Source organism: Gopherus evgoodei, chromosome 8 (genome assembly GCF_007399415.2).
Source record: "Gopherus evgoodei ecotype Sinaloan lineage chromosome 8, rGopEvg1_v1.p, whole genome shotgun sequence".
NCBI classification, from domain to species: Eukaryota; Metazoa; Chordata; order Testudines; family Testudinidae; genus Gopherus; species Gopherus evgoodei.
The window spans coordinates 7,435,251-7,452,193 of NC_044329.1; the positions used below are offsets into that span (position 1 = coordinate 7,435,251).

At 48.1% G+C, this 16,943-nt stretch overlaps 1 protein-coding gene across 2 annotated transcripts in view; it reads left to right on the forward strand.

Annotated features, from left to right (window-relative positions):
- Positions 1-16,943, forward strand: part of FLT4 (fms related tyrosine kinase 4) — a 100,833-nt gene that overhangs the window by 32,298 nt on the left and 51,592 nt on the right. For both annotated transcript variants that reach the window (XM_030573246.1, XM_030573247.1), the window contains exon 2: positions 9,092-9,188. In XM_030573246.1, coding sequence (XP_030429106.1) covers positions 9,092-9,188 — 97 coding nt within the window. The remainder of the gene's footprint in view (positions 1-9,091; positions 9,189-16,943) is intronic.

Here is a 16,943-nt window from a genome sequence, read left to right on the forward strand (position 1 = left end):
TCCCCCAGGACAGGGAGTGCTGCACTTTGTTCTGCACCTCAGATCAGCTGTGGAATGTTCTTGGTGGATTCCGAAGAGTATGTAACCCGGTCCAATCCTCCTTGGCTTCAGAAGGCTCTCCAGGATGTAATACTAAGGTCACCCAGGTACACCAACATCTACAGTCAAGTTTCTCCCAAATTACACACTGTAACTGAGAGTGGAGTTAACTCTTAGAGTGCTTGAAATCTTCAAAGTTCTTTACAGACATTGAGTAGTGACTCCTCTCAGCGCCCACAAGGCAGGTCCGTGTTGGCATTTGCAGACAGGGAAGCCAAGGTGCTGAGGAGTTGAGTGACATGCACGTGACGACTCCAGGTCAGAGCTAGGCTTAGAACCCAAGGGATCCTCCTGACACATGGTGCCCTGCTCAGCCCACTAAACTGCACCATCTTGTATAAGACCCCATGGGAGAGGACTGAAAACTGGGGCAGGAGCCCTGCACCATGATGTGGGAACTGGTTGCTAGATGTTTGCCTAGTGGAGATACCCTTCATAAACATAGTGGTCCAAAGTCTGAGGCCTTTCCTTGGTTGTTACAAACTCCCATTGACGGGCAGTTTTGCCTGAATCAGATGAGTGTGTCAGGATGTGTCCCTTTGCTGGGTGGGGGAGAAGGAGGCACTTATGTTTCTTTCTAGCTTTGTCTGGGTAACAATTAAGTGTGTGCCAGGCCTGCGGCAGGGCTGGTGATGAGTCTCAAGTTCAGAGCTGTATCAGGGAAGTGAAGGACCATGCTGTCCAGTGTGCCCCCAGTCACGGGGCAGGTGGGGGGAAGGGGAAGGGAAGTGGAAATCTATGGCCTTGTCCTGACATTTCTGGTGCTGACATCCCCCATCAGCAGTAACCTCTGCTATTGTTGACACAAGGAACTCACCCAAAAGGCCGTCTAGACATTCCTTTGGCTGCCAGCTTCTCGGCTAATATCTGGAATTGCTCAGAGCTCAACTTGAAGGCAAACAAGGCAGAAAGGGGGGATTGGGGAGGGAAATGTCAATTCCCTTGTTAGAACAAAATAGATTGATTTCATTCCTCTTGCTCAACCTGGTTCCCTGCTCCTCTCTCAGTGAGGAGCTGCTCGGATTTGAAACACACTCTCTCTTGCATAGGGTGACCAGACAGCAAGTGTGAAAAATCAGGACAGAGGGTGGGGGGTAATTAGGAGTCTATATAAGAAAAAGACCCAAAAATCGGACTGTGCCTATAAAATCAGGACATGTGGTCACCCTATTCTTGCAGCGTTTGCTGGTCGCCTTTACCAATGCTGCCCTGCGTTGTCCCCTCCGAGGTCAGACGACCCTGTCAGCAGGGAGACAAGAAGGGCCAATTAGCCCAAAGCGGCACCCCCAATGTAGACTAGTTGCAGCCCCAGTGATGAGCCAAGTGAGTTTCCAGTCCAGGGGCGGTTTAGAACATGGGCAGTGGGGAGGTGAGCCATGAAACAGGAAGATGGTCAAGGAAGAGAGAGAGGATGTGGCCAACAAGAGCGTGAAGAGGAGCTGAGAGGAAGACTATATGGGGACTCAGAGGGGGAGAGCCAGGGAGAAGGGAAGAGGAGATGTGGGGAGAGGAGAAGGGAAGAGAGTCTGTGGTGCTAGGATAGGGGTGGGAATAGAGAGCAATGGGCCTAGGGTTAATGACTCCTTTGCCAAATGCTTGTGGCTCCAACTCTGGAAACACTTACTGGGGCCACTGGCAATAAAACAAACAGCCCTTTAAAAGTCCATTTATTAGGCCGCTTTGCGGAGTGAGGGGATAGCTCAGTCCTGGGGCCCGGCTGGGGCTGCACGATACTTAGGGGTGACTGCAGCCGGCGTGCTTCAGTCCAGCATTGGACAGGAAAGGAAGTCAGCAAGAGGGACAGAGTGTGAACAAAATCCCTCTCCAGAGAGGAACTGTGTTAATCAACAGGTCGGACTCCTCTGAGAGGGAGGGAAAGGGAAACGGAGAAGTGCTGAAGTGGCTTGAGAGGGCTCAGAGAGGATCCCAACAGGGCTTTCTGCTGGCCTGAGCAGGATGGGAGCTCACAGGTCTGAATGGCACTGACCACAGCACACTCACACCAGCACTGGGAACGGCTTAGCTTTCCCCGGCCCAGGCAAAGGCTCTTACTCTGTGTCTGGCCGTGGCTGCAGAGCTCCCTCCACAGCACTTCAGGCCAACCCCCGAGTCCTAGCTGATGGTCCAGCGGCAATAGGAAAGGGCAGAGAATGAATTCACACACACTGGGCCTAACTGTCCTTTCTCAGATGCTGGTGTAAATCAGGAATAACTCCACTTCAACCACACGCCTGGTTGGTGTAAAACCATTTAAGGGAGAAGGGGATCAGGCTCCCTGGCTGTACCATTTCAATGTGCTTCCAGCACTCACCTCTTCTTTGCTTTAATCTAATGCCATGGAATTATTACCTGGTTGGACAAAAAGACTGAATGCTGGAGAAGTGCAGCAAGAGTTGGTTGGAGGCTCTAGCGTACAGCATTGGTTGGCGTCTGTTTTAGGAAGATTAGCCTTCCTTCCCTGGCAGTCCAACAGTCAGACAAACTCGAAAGCTCCTCTCTCTCACCAACAGAAGTCGGCCCAATAAAAGATACCACCTCACCCACCTTGTGAGTCCAACAGTGGGTCAGAAGGATCAGGTTGCAGAGAGGGCGGGTGGCAGGGAGGGCCAGCCATTCCATGTCAGAGACTAGCCCTTCTTCCGAGAGAGCTCCACATTGGGCTAGTGATTTCAGAGAGCAGAAGAGGGGGGTTTCAAAGAGATGAAGGGATCACAGGCCATAAATCCAGTAAGGATAAGGTTGTTGGGGTGCAGCCTGCCCCTTTAAGAGCTGTGTGCTGAAAGATCAAGGATAGGAAAACTGATGGGAAACGCACTTTTCCCAAAATAGACAAGGTGTGAGTGGCTGTGGAATCCTGCTTCCTCTCTCTATGTCCCATCAATCCAGCACTGTTTATTTTAAGTCCTGCTGCCAACTCACTTGGAAACCATCTTGAAAAAACAAAGATGGCTGGGGCTGCCGCATGCCTTTTTAATTACATTAATTCCTTCTCCACCGAAATGTGTGTGTGATTTTAGATATTGCCCCCTTTCACTGCACGCAGACGTGCACAAAAATTGCACGTCACGGTACATGTAAGAGTTGGGTTCCCTTGGGCTCCCCCCGTGAGATGAAGTGGCTGAGTGATAACGTGTAGAGTCTCCTGGGGGATGAGGAAGCATTGTATTCGCATGAGACATCTCCCTCACAGTCTGGGATTTGCCAGGGACATGAACCATCTGTATGTCAGTCAGCTGAGGTTTAATAGCAAAACCCAGTGCCAAGATCAACTGTCAAGAAATTCAGGTTGTGTTGTGTGAGCACTGGGGAGAATTCCAGCACAGGGTACATTACCTCGGGAAACTCCACCACATCAGTTCAGGCAAGAGATCCATGCACAATGGGTCGGGGGGGGGTTGGTGAAGGAGCAGGATGGGGCCGGGGGACGGCGTGGGGAGGAGCTCTCATTCAAACTGTAGAGTGTCAGATGCCTGCGCTGAAGTCTTGGAGGTCAGTACCCCCTCAGAGACCACTGGTGACATGTATGCTTCTGCCCGTGAATCCGCCTAGTTTCCCAAGCGACTTATTTAACTCCAGGCCCTATGATTCCCAGTTGCTGAATCACAGCTTGGGGCCTAAGGGTCACAGGTGCTTTTCTAGTTTAACACAAGAAGCTGTATCTAGAGGGATCAGAGAGCCTGGGAAACTCCCACTTGCTGTTATGAAAGGTTGGGAGCTATGGGGAAGATGAAGGGGGCTGAGCGAGGTGGGATGGATTGATGGGAGGGCCGGCTCCATGCTGGCTGGTCAGTCACACCGCTGTCCCCTGCTCAGTGCGATGAGCTCAGGCCATGGCGCACTCTGATGGAGCATTTGTTCCTTTTCCTGTTGTACTTGTGGACAGCCGTGGACAGGATGCATCTGCAGGAATCCCAGAGCCCAAACCTGCACAGCCTGTACTTTTTCTTTCTTCCCCAGCCTTCCCTCCGCCCCCCGGTGCTGTTTTCTAACAGGTCATAAAGTTGCACATAAAGGGAGTGAGGGTTTTGTTTTTGTGACTGTGGGGGCTCCATTGGGTCGGAGGTGCTCTGGCTTGAGCGCCTGCAGGTACCCAGGCTGACTGCATCTCCCCCCTAGGGAAACAACCAATCTCAATCAGCTGCTGCTAACATGCCTCCCTTTTCTTAGGGAGGCAGCATGGGCATGGGACTTGGGGGAGTCAGGAGCCCTTGGTTCTATTCCTGGCTCTGCCGCTCACCTGCTGTGCATCCTTGGGCAAGTCACTTCACCTCTGTGCCTCCGATGTTCCCTCCCACCCTTTGTCTGTCTTGTCCATTTAGTTTGTGAGCATTTTGGGGCAGGGGCTTTCTCTCACTACGTTTATGTACAGCACCTACTGTGACGGTGCCCCTATCGCAGCTTGAGCTTCTAGGCAATACCATAATATACATCATAATAATACACAGGGGTGGAGAGGGGTGAAAGTTGTAGTAAGTCACAGCTGATTGTTAATGGCAGTGAACCCCACAGCTTCCCCTGACTCCTGCTGGGGCTTCGGTGCTCAATGCCTCTGAAAACCAGGCCCTTGCAGAGACAGAATTATATTGCAGTTGAAGCCTTCTTCAACATTTCCCCAGTAAAAACAGGGAGCTGGGACCTGTAAATCAGTTTCTGAATCTTTCCTAGCTAATTAATTATTAGGATTATTTAATTTCCTGTCAGTTAAACTCACCAGATCAGGGAACTGATTTATTTTCAGGCCACTGCTGACATCTCACTTCTTCAGGTGCATGGAGTGAAAAATACAGATGTATCATTATATAATGCCCCTGCATCTGTAATTTTCACTCCATGCATCTGAAGAAATGAGGTTTTTTACCCATGAAAGCTTATGTCCAAATAAATCTGTTAGTCTTTAAGGTGCCACCGGACTCCTTGTTGTTTTTGTGGCGACAAACTAACACAGCTACCTCCTGATGCTGACGTCTAGAGCTTCCAGCAGGTCAAGTGGATGAATGCACTCACTTTTCTGCTCTGAAGAACTGGGTTGATAATTTGCCCTGGTCACGAACAAACTGGGTGGAACCAGTCAAAAATGCCTTTTATATTTTGCAGGGAATTTAAAAAAAATTTTTTTTTCAAACTTATTTGTTTTATTCTGTTTTGTGTTTTCAGTGAAAAACTGTAACGAAAGCATTTTTAGTTTTTGAAAACCATTTTCAGTAACAATTTTCAGTTTTGAAAACCTACAATTGAATATTTTTTTAGCAAAGCTCTGACCATTTCAGTTGCCGGTGTCTGGTTTTTCATCTTAAAAACTGGGGGAAAAAATGTCCCAAATGAAAGATTTCTGTGAACATTTCTGTTAATACAAAAACTCCAACCAGATGTAGAAATAAGTTTGGTGATCTCAGCCTAGATCTTAGTGGAGCTCTGCCTGGACCAGCAAGGTGTCCATGCAGGACCAGGGAGCATTGCATAGCTGCATGGGCACCCAGAACTGGACTAACAACAGGATTGTAAGTCTGGACTGATCTGCATTCTTGGAGCAGTGCTGGGACCAAAGGGAGGAGTATCAGAAGGGGTAAAGGTCTGGACTTGGTAGAGCTGGGGAGGGATGTTCAGGTGGTGCTTTGGGTCGAGCACGGGGTGCATTGACGGAGGTGCATAGGAGAAGCTTAGGCTCTGACCATGCAAATACTTACCCATGTGCTTATCTTCAAGCATGTGAGTCGTCCCATCAGGCAGGCATACACCGCATCTGGGAGGAACCCTCCCAGCCTGGGGGCGGGGCCAACAGACCTGTCTCAGCGGGGCTTATGCTAGCACTCTGAAAATAGCTGTGTAGACACTAGGGCTCAGGCTGGAGCTTGGCCTGAGGGTGGGGTGGGTCAAAGTAATATCTACACAGCTGACACTGCTCACTCCCAGATGCCTATTGACTCCACTGGGACACCTCTTGGGAGGGTATTGTTTGTAGGGTCAGATCCTCGCACCCGCGCCATACCTGGCGCACTGCAGAGCTGCTAGCCCACTGCATTCACTCTGAGAGGATGGGAAAATGCCCCCAAACAGATAAACAGGAGAAGCTTCTTGGAGGGTAAATAATAGCACCCCGCGTCTAATTGGTGCTGCTAGGGCTCCTGTGTTTCTTTCATGGGTGGGCCACGATGTAATGGCACCTGCAGAGCTTGGTTTGTATTCCCCATTCGTGTGCTAGGATCCATTCACTGGGCAGGTACTGCAAGGCAGTGAAGGCCAGACAGACCGGGTGCTCCCTGGCCATGTGGAGAGCAGTGTCTGCACAGGGATAGACATGTCCAGCATAACAGGAAAGACAGATTTGCATTCAGACCAGGCTTGTAGCAGAGGAGCTGGATTTTTTTAAATAAGTGTTGTTATATTTGGGGAGGATTTTATCACAAATGCTTTCATTTATTTTCACAACCATGGGGCACTTTTTTTGTATGTTATCAAGAGTCTCTTTCTATCGGTCTCTTTTTTTTTTTTTTTTAACAAACAGTTGTTTAAGTGATGGCCTCGGGTGGAAGAGACACTTAACCCCTTCTGTCTATGCCTTTCTCTCCTTGTCTTCCACACTCACTCACTCTTTCCCTTTCCCAGTCTCTCCCTCACTCCCACACTGCCATCTTCTTTCACCCATGCATGGCCTTATCCTCTTTCACTCGCACCCTGTGCCAGAGTTTCAGACTGCATAGGCAAGACCCCCACATTGGCACACTGCAATCGGGTTGCCTGGGCAAGGTCAGAGACCTGTTTGAAAAGATGCTCACCCTGTCTGTCCCTCTTGTGCCACAATTCTCTTGGGGCCTTTTGCTCATCGTGTCTATCTCTGGCAGGTCCTTCACCCCCTACCACTGTCTCTTCAAATCCTTTATATCTTGTTCCCCTCCAAGGTATTTTTTATAATGAATTATTTGCCGGGAGGTGACAATGTGCTCAGCACAACCCAGGGAACAAAAAGCAGGCAGTGCCTTCCTCAAAGAGCTTTCAGTCCAAATGAGGCAGACTTAGGGCAGGCCAGACCCACTGGGAAGCCTAGAGGAGTAACTAACTAGGATCCACTTATTTCATTGTAAATGATGAATGTTGTTGACTCATTGCTTGCCGGTTTGTGGAAGAAGTGAGTCTCTTGGAAGGATCTGAATGAGCGGGGAGGGAGACAGTGTGGACGTGTGTGTGTGTGTTTGTGTATGTGTGGGTGGGTGTGCTTAAAGGGCAATGTGGACAAAGGCACAGATTCATTTAACTCAGATCCCCTGATTCTGGGCTATGAACAAGTACAGTCATCTCATCAGAGAGCCAACCCAGGAAAATCTGACCCCATCCTAGTCATTGCGTGTCACAGGAACAGGAAAAGAGTGATTGGGAGAACAGTCCATCTGTCAGAGCTAGAGCTGGGCGATTGCTAGCGCTAGCCCTGTTTCCATAGACACAGCCAGTCACGTGGCCACAGGCAGAATGACTTCTAGGCGGGAAGGAAGTGGAAAACAATTAAAAACCCAGGCTGTCTGCGCAGAGCTCTGTTACTGGAGGTCCATTCACACAAGGTGGATGTTACTCTGCACGTCTCACAGCTGACTGCGGGAGCCTGTCTCAGTCTTCATACAGCCACTTCTCGTTTGCTTTTCCAGATTGGAGCTCAGCCCCAGAGGGAGCCAGTACTTTCACCAGATGCTTGCTTTCTTTAGCCTTTTCCATATCCTCAGTCACCTTCCTATCTAACGTAAAACCAAACTCACCAGCCCAGGGGCAAAACCTAGTTGCCCTCCCTCAGCCAGGATGTTAATACGATTGCCAACCCCAAGAGTTCAAAAATCAGTCTCATGACTTTTGAGGCCTGACTTGTGGTTTAAAAACCAGGAGGCTTTTAATAATACATTATTTCGTTCTTTTTCTCTGCTGCCTTTGCCTTTAGCGTGCACCTGGGTCACATTCTAACTTTCTTTTGCAATCTTGAGAGCTAGAATCTTTTTTTTTTTTTAATGAAAGCCATGGGGCTTTCCTAATCACATCCCTTCAGAAAAGCTGGGGCTTTAGGATAAGCATCAAATATCACAAGGCTCACAATAAAATCAGGAGAGTTGGCCACACTGGGTTAATTAAAATCTGTGGTTTATTTACCTTCTAGTAACTGTGGTTCTTTAAGATGGTTTCTCAGTGTGGATCTCTCTTATGCTGGACATGTGTATCAGATGCGTGGCTTGTGCCCTAGAAGAGGGATCCACACAAGAGTTGAAGAAGAAATTAATTATATTATGTTCACCTATTCAAACAATGACTCTCTTCGCATAAGGGTGCGTAATTCGTCTCATGGAATTCTACCCCCCAGCCATGGAAATGGTTCTGCCTGAATCCCAAAAGGTACAACATCCTCCCAGACAGTCTCAGTCTTATCCAAGAGAGTCCATGGTTAGAAAAACATTCAGTGTAAGTGTGAAAAGATGCTGTTGCCTTTTGAGAGCCTTGTGTTGAAAGGTTTTCCCCACATCATTGGTATGTATGCAAGAGTTTTGCATTTTTAAATTGGGGATCTGTAAGCAGATGGGATTCACACCCAACTTCAGACAAAACGACTGGTTTATTACTAAAAGGGATAATTCCAAAACAATACTTCATGTAATCACAGCCTCAACCGGCTCTTGAGGATGGACTGTTCCTAGATTTCCTTCAACCCAGCCTTAATCCTGTCTCCAGGCCTCATCTGCTCCCGTGTTTCCTTCCCTCAGGATCTGTATCAGACCCTTTGCTGGAGAACTGCTCCCTTATGGTTAGAGTCTAATGAACCTCACTTTCCCCAGCGAGTCAGGAGTAAATTAACTGGGGGCAACAGAATCACACTGCTCTGTTACAGAGTCTTTCCCTCAGTGGGCCTGGTCGCCCTCCTGCGTTTACTTAGACTGGCTTTAGAGACCAAACCAAACTGTCACACAGTGGAGTGACCAGATTTATCGCATTTCCACATTGCTCCTTCTCTTCTTTCTCTCCCCAGATCTGGTGAGAGGCTATTCTATGACCCCACCCACTCTCAGCATTACCGAGGAGGAACACACCATAAACTCCAAGGATACCCTGACTATTACCTGCAGGTAAGAGACAAATAAAAATTGCTTTGAGTAGATTTCTTTGAGCACTTAAGAGCTGGCTTAGGCAAAGTCCAACAGGAGGTCATCAGTGGAGCCCCTAAGCTTCAGGACAGCTGGAAATGGGCAGTTTAACATGGCTTGTTAGAAGTCTATGGCAGATATTCCTGGTTGAAGAAGAATCCCCTGAGATGGTGGTAACCTCCATTGCTCCATTACATGTAGGACCAGCTGGAAGCAGCTAGTAGAAGAACGGGGAGCTGCTTGCATGGTTTTACAGGTTCCATCGTTGACTCTAGAATAAGGTGTTTTCTTTACCATCCTCCTCTTCCTTTTCTGTATGATAGCTTCTTTGGCACTACTCTCCCTGCTGTTCCAGCTGGTTTCTGGCTTCTCTCTGGAGGAAAGGGTGCCAGCCATTTGGTGGTTTTATGCTGTGGAGAAATTGAGACTGGGAGGAGAAAGCCACTCTCATCGATGACTGTGACTGCGTCCAGAGTCCCTTCTTGTTTTCCAGCGAGCAGGGGCTTAATGTCTTGCTTAGTCCTTACACAGATGGGCAAGATGAGGCTGTTGGGGGTGGAAGGCCGCCAACAGACTCTCAGGGAGGGATGGGTAACGCTATAAGAGGAGCTTGGCAATCGGAAGGAGAGTATGCCTTTGAGAAGACAGAGCTCTGCACTGACTGGACTGGGTGTTTTTCCGTTTATGCTGTACACACCACCCTGCAGCCCTTAAGGGAAAATAAAACTGAGAGGAGAGAGACTTTGCTGCTTCAAACTGGGTTTTGCTACTGAATCAATAGTTTCACTCCAACAACTTAAAGTGATCAATGCCAGGATTTGAGAGCGTGTCTCCAGTGGTGGCGTGCAGCCCACTGTGCCACTGAAAGCCCTCAGTAATATGGAGTGCAGTGGCACATCCACTCCAAACCCCTTTGGAAGTGCATCAGGCTTGTCCACTCATCTTGACATAAGTTTATCTAGTCTCTTCTTGAACACCCCTCGTAACTGTGCACCATTGTTACCTGGCAAGTCATTTGTTATCCTGGTTCTGGGGAGCAAGCGGAAGGCTAGAAAATACAGATGAAGTCAGTGGAGTTCCTCATGGGTGCCAGGATCTGTGTGCCCGGTTCTCTTTGCAGTGTTGGTGCCACACTCTCCCATGGTGTCAAGTATCAGAGGGGGAGCCGTGTTAGTCTGGATCTGTAAAAGCAGCAAAGAATCCTGTGGCACCTTATAGACTAACAGACGTTTTGGAGCATGAGCTTTCGTGGGCGAATACCCACTTCGTCAGATGCATGTCACATGCATCTGACGAAGTGGGTATTCACCCATGAAAGCTCATGCTCCAAAACGTCTGTTAGTCTATAAGATGCCACAGGATTCTTCGCTGCTTTTACTCTCCCATGGCTTCATTTGGACCTTGGTAGGTAAAGGAGCGAGACAGTGTAATTGATCTCAGTTTAGGGGACCTGTCTTCACATCACAAAACCTACCGTACCTCAGTGGAACCCTTCTTAGCAGAGGCCCAGGAGTGGACGGGCATGCCAGCAGTTGGAGCGCTTCTGCAGAGGCAGAGTGGAACATGCTCATGCTCCCAGTGCCCTTGCTCTGCCTTTTCTTTGAATACATACTCCTTCATTCCCTAGCGATGTCATGTCAGCATCATTCAGCACACTAGGAAAGCTGCTGCAGGATAAGTGGCAGTGCCTTCCCAGCTGCATATCTGGCTTGAGAAGGCTTCCTGCCATGGCTGAGCAGGAAGGTTCCTGCCTGGCATCTAACATATTGCAGGGTGCGTGTTGCTCCACCTCTGAGCGGGTGCAGCATGCATGCCTGACCTTCTGTGAGTCAGCACTGGCTGCTGATGGCAAGGCTTCCTTCTGCTGTCCTGTACACTCTGGAGGGATGCTGGCTGCCAACTCAGATTTCACCCATCTTGTTCTTTTGCATGAGACTAAGGAAGCTACACCCTTTTGCCCCCATTTGCAGCAACACACGCAAGAGCAGAACCCCCACGTAAGCATGTGTATAGTTATCCATTACCTCTGTGATGTGCACTGCACGAGACATGGAGCAACACGCTCCCTGTGATGCGTTAGTTGCCAGCCCTGACCCGTCCTGCTCAGCCATGGAAGGAAACCGTCTCAAGCCAGATGTACAGCTGGGAAGGGAAGTGATGGATAAATGCATAGAGGCCTGTGTTGCTGGTTGATCTAAGGCAAAGAGGATGTATTCAGGCTAGAAACGGGTGGGTAAATAAAAAATACCCCCTGCCAGTCAGTGTCCCTGGCTGTCCTGTATGCATATGCTTGCCTGTTTAATATGCTGTGTGAGGCCCTTCTCTTTAATTCCACCCCTCCAGGCCAGGAAATAGCAGTTATGCTAACATTATATCTTTAGTTATACCCTTATTATGTATCTATTTACATGCAAGGAAACCATGGGGAGCAGAAAAGAGTCTGATTTCCAGTCTGGACTCTACGCAGAAAGGCCTCCTCTGCCAAAGCAAAATGACCCAGGCTCTCAGTTAGCATCTGAGAAACAGAAGAAGCTACCCACATAGCTTACAGCTTCCCCCGTTCCCTGCTGCTGACTTCGGCTCATTTTTCATGTTCACCCGGGAGACATCCCAACTGTGGGCCAGGGTGGAAATGGTAGAGGCAAAAATGGAGCAACTCTTTCTTGAGCTCCCAGATGTTCGGGAGAATACAGGGCCAGCCAAAGATCACAAGGGGGGGCCTGCGAACAGCACTGAGGGGGAGGGATCCCAGCACCTTCCATAGTATCATGAAAACTCTGCCCACTTGAAGTCCTGCATCCCATCACAGTAAGGTCTGCGCCCTGCATTACCCAGAGAATGATCACTTTACAGGGACACTCTACAGACGCTGCTGGAGTTCCTTCTCTGCACCTTTGGTGTGGTTCAGACGCTCCCCCTCCTCTGGTGGAGCTCTAGGGCTGGAGTTTCTGTAACACTTGAGGGGATGACTCCGCTGAGAAGGCAGTTACCCTGTCATCCTCACCCCCAACCACTCCTTCATTGGAATGAAAAGCAAATCCTCACTCATTCATACAGCGTTAATTATGCCCAGCTGTGTCTCCAAGCCTCCTCTGGACCTGGACCACCCTGAAAAGACATGGCTTATATTAATGGGAGCTGAAGGGTTATGGCAGCAAAAATATGCAGCATGCAGACCACAGAGATGTGGGGGCAGAGAAGAGAAAAGGGAGAGGGTCCCGTGGTGGCAGGGGGAGATCGTTGAACTAAAATGATGTCCTTTCAGATTAATAACCAGTGACCCTCCTGCTGGGAGTCAAAGTGGAGCTGGCTTTCGTTTGTCCACGTTGTAACTCCTAGAAATCATCCTTTTTAGCTGCCTTCCATCCCTGTAGTACAAGGCTGCTAAGCAGTGTTTAGGCAGAGAACTGCACTCAAGCTGGCTTTTGTTTCCTTGCACAGACAGTGCCGGGCCCCATGTAAAAAAACCTCTTTTGGTTCCAGAAAGGTGCATCGGCTCTGGGCCCTTGGAGTGCCTAGCAGCAGAGCTGAGCAACTGAATCTGAGCATGTAATGGAGTAGGGACAAAGGGGTGAGAGCCACACTTTTATGAGTTCAAGTCCCAAGAATGGTGAAAACAATATTGGGATGAATCTCAGTGTTCACGGTCTGGCAGCACTTGCCAGAGGGGAAGCAGAGACCGTGCTTTTCCATTTCGTGAATACTGGAGCAGAGCACATGGGAGCTGCTTGCACACCAGCAGAACGTCAGGAGGAAAGAAATGCAAAAAGAGATTGGTATCACACCTCTCACTACCTGCCCTTTTCATCCTCCTGCAGGGTTTAGTCACACAGGTGTGCTGGGTCGGCGTAAGTGGCTTTGAAATTCAGGCCTGATATAGGCTAGAAAGTGTTAATGCCTTAACTGTACTGGTATAACTAAAACTGTACAACCCTCTACTGGGATGCAGTTATAACCTCATAAATGTGCTTTATGCTGGTATAGCTGTTCACGTCCAGGAAAAGGGACAACTGTACCAGTATAAATCCCCATTAGACCAGGGTAAGTGCATCCACACTAGGGCTATCACTGGTATAACTATTTTAGTGAACATAAAATCACATCCCAAACTGCCATAGTTATATCAGTAAAACTTTTAAGTGTAGGGCAGGCCTCAGAAAGGGGAGTGGAGGATTGTCATTAACTGAACAATGGTTTAATAGAGCTGTTTAATGGATGCTTGTGGCTGCACAAATATTGCTCTGGGAGAATGGAAGTTTGATCCTGGACCCCTCCTGGCTCATGATGACAAGTATATGAGCACTGTTGCAGTGCTGGGAGTATAAACCATGTCCTGCATGGAAGCTTTAATGGGAACATTTGGAAGAAGCAGAACTGCTCCCATTTTGATTCGCTCCTCAGCATGGCAGACCCAAAAAGTCCTACCTGAAGTTTGGTGATATCTCTCTAACAGTTTAGACCATAAAGCTTCTGCAATTTTTGCTATGTATTATCAGTCTGTGTTTGGGAGATACAGAGAGGGCAGGTAAGAAGAGTGCTGTCAGTTCCTCTCTATCTCCCTTGAAGAGCATCCTTTCAGAAAGTATTTTGGCTAATGAAGAAAACGGCTGTTGAGAAGTCTGTACCTCCTCTGTTGTTAGCTGGCACCAGCACTGCCTGTCTCCTAACTCTCAGCATAGCAGAATGCGGTCAAGGACCTGACAGATGGGCCAATGCTGGGTCAGTGTGATGAAGACCGTTTTGAAACAAAACTGTGAAGGTGAAGTATAGCTGAGAGGGAGATGCCCAGAAACCATTACTCGGACCTCTTCCAAACACAGCCAGCCAGGTTCAGAGGTGAATCTAAGTGAGTCTAAGCTGGTGTCAAGTATCAGAGGGGTAGCCGTGTTAGTCTGGATCTGTAAAAACAGCAAAGAATCCTGTGGCACCTTATAGACTAACAGACGTTTTGGAGCATGAGCTTTCGTGGGTGAATACATGCATCTGACGAAGTGGGTATTCACCCACGAAAGTTCATGCTCCAAAACATCTTTTAGTCTATAAGGTGCCACAGGATTCTTTGTTGCTTAAGCCGGTGTAACTTCCATCTCCTTCTAGCCCACTTAACACACAAATTACACTAACTTAGACTCACGCCCACGTACCGACATGTAACTCACACCCCCATACACATCACCACGGAATTTGGACCAGAAATGTTTGAGGCAAGAGTGCTTCAATTAAGAACAACCCATGGGCCTGTCAACATGTCTGTTTGTATTGGCCCATCTCAGATATATGTTTATATAAATATCCATCACTCATCTACTGCTAGCCCTGATGGTTAATAAAACAATGGATTGGACAACATCTGAAAACTCCAATCGGTAAACAAACAGAAAGCAGAAACTCTGGAGACTTGTAGGATTATTAAGCTTCGTATGCAGCCCCAAGAATTCCTGAACAAATGCAAGAAGTTTTGAGGCTCCATAATACTGTCTGCCTTAAAATCTTGAGGTCTAGTTAATAAGCACTGCTGACCAGCTGGAGTCCGGCCTTCCGGGCCTTTGTAAAGCAAGTTAAGTGCAGAGGGAGTAGGTGGACTCAGTAGGGAATGACATGTATGACTCTGGATAGGAAGTGAGGAGGGTTTATCATTTGTTTCTGGTTTCGATGTCTGATTGATCGATTGATTTTATGTATATGCATTGGATGGAAACAATTTAAAAATCCAAATATATTTTAAAAATATAAATAAGAGCCTATGGAAAAGAGTCAAGTTAATCTAGTGTCTCCCCAACGCTGGCTTGTTCTGTCCTAGTGAAACTAGATCACGCTACGTCGGAGACTTAAAGTGCCACTCTGCTCAGGTGCCATTGTAAAAATAGCCCCTTCTTTCTCGACGAACCTGTCCTTTTGTGTATGCCGGTTCCACTCATTTTAGTGATAAAGATACCATTAGAGAACATTTTTATTCCTGTTAGCTCTGTGAGACTTAGTGAATTGCAGTTTCAATTCCATTTCCTGAATCAACAGAATTAAGTAAACAGAAGTGTATCCCATCAGTTACTCCGGTGCGAGCCCACTGAAGACAAGGGGGTTGCACGAATGCCACTGAGGGCAAATTTTGAAGATTTAAGTGATGCCCAGATATGACTGAGGGCACAATGTAGCCTGAAGCTCTTGTTATTGGTGATATGTGACCAGGAAAGGATCCAGCTCAGCTCTCTGAGTCCAGGTCGAGTTTGCAGGACAGGCAGCTAGAACATACATTGTCCTACTTGTGCATTCATGAGGCACAATGAACACGGAACTCCACAATGCCTCCCTGAGCCACCTTTCACAGCAGAGCCACCTTTTAACAGAGCCCAAGACTCTGTGACAAGCCTACAAAACCGTTTTCAAAAGCCATGGACATTTAGAGCAAAGAGACTTGGAATTCCCCAGTCTGCACCTTTGGTTAGAGAGATGGGGCTAAATGCATCATGTAAATTTCATCTCCCACCATCTCCTGATCCCTCTGAACCCCAGGAGGAAGGCTATAAGTACTGGTCAGGGTTTCACGGTATATCCATCAAGACAGATTGCTCGATGGATGTGTTAAATCAGCACAGTCCCTGGTTCCCTTGGCCACTCTCTCTTCCCAGCATCACCTACTTTGGAAGCTGCACTGTCCCCATGTGGGCATCCCTGGCACCACAACAGCCTCCCTTCCTCATGCACCTCCTGCTGCTTGGGCTTTCCCCCTGCATCTGCACAGGTGTCATTTGGTTTAGACTCGGGAATGAGTCTGGGCCAAAAAGTATCAAGAGTCTTTATAAGTAATTAAGCATCTGATTCCGGATCCTGATTGGTAGAGAAGACAACCAGCTCCTTGGTCCTTTGGTGAGCATGCCACAATGCCATGAAACACCTAGAAACACAGGAACTGCCAGACTGGACCAGAACCAAGGTCCATCTAACCCAGTAGCCTGTCTCTGACAGTGACCAACACCAGGGACTTCAGAGGGAGGTGTAAGAATCTCACAGTAGGCAGGTGTAGGATAATCTGCCCCCACATTAGGTCTCATCCTGGTCTCTGATAGTTAGAGATTGGCTTACACCCTGAAGCATGAGGTTTAACATCCCTTCCAAAAGAGTTGTTAGCGTGAACTATTTTAATATCTGTATACAATTCCTGAGACTTCTCTTGCTCCCTATATTGTCAGGCACCGGGACCGCTGTGGAGGTAGGAGAGGGTCTTGCATCATTCAACAGGGACCTCTGTGGCTAATTAGAGGAACTATAAAGTCCTTCCAGCCTTCCTCTGCCAAGCAAGGTCTCTGCAGCACAGAGCTTTCAGGAAGGGAAATCCTCTGCTAAAGACAAATACAAAGAGGAAGGCATGGCATCTCCAATGCCATGGGACAGGAACCCTATCATGGGCTAGCGTCAGCTGATATCGAATTGTGCCCTCTGAGAGCTCTTTATCTAATTTCTTTTCTTATCTTTATCTAATTTCCTCCTCCTAGTTCCTTGCTTAAAGAATGCAGCTATTGGTGGTAATCGCTCTCTCTCTGAGGCAGGGTCTGATTTCGCAGAGCGAAACCTTCAGCGTAGAATATACGATAGTGTTATTTTTAATGAGAGTGCTTTTGTGTCGAGTTGTGTGAGTGGATTTTTGCACACAGATGAGAGTCTGTGTGTATCCCAGGCTCCATAAATCCTAGACCGTGTATAATTACACACTTGTATTTCGCGCCTGGAGTTTTCTTCATG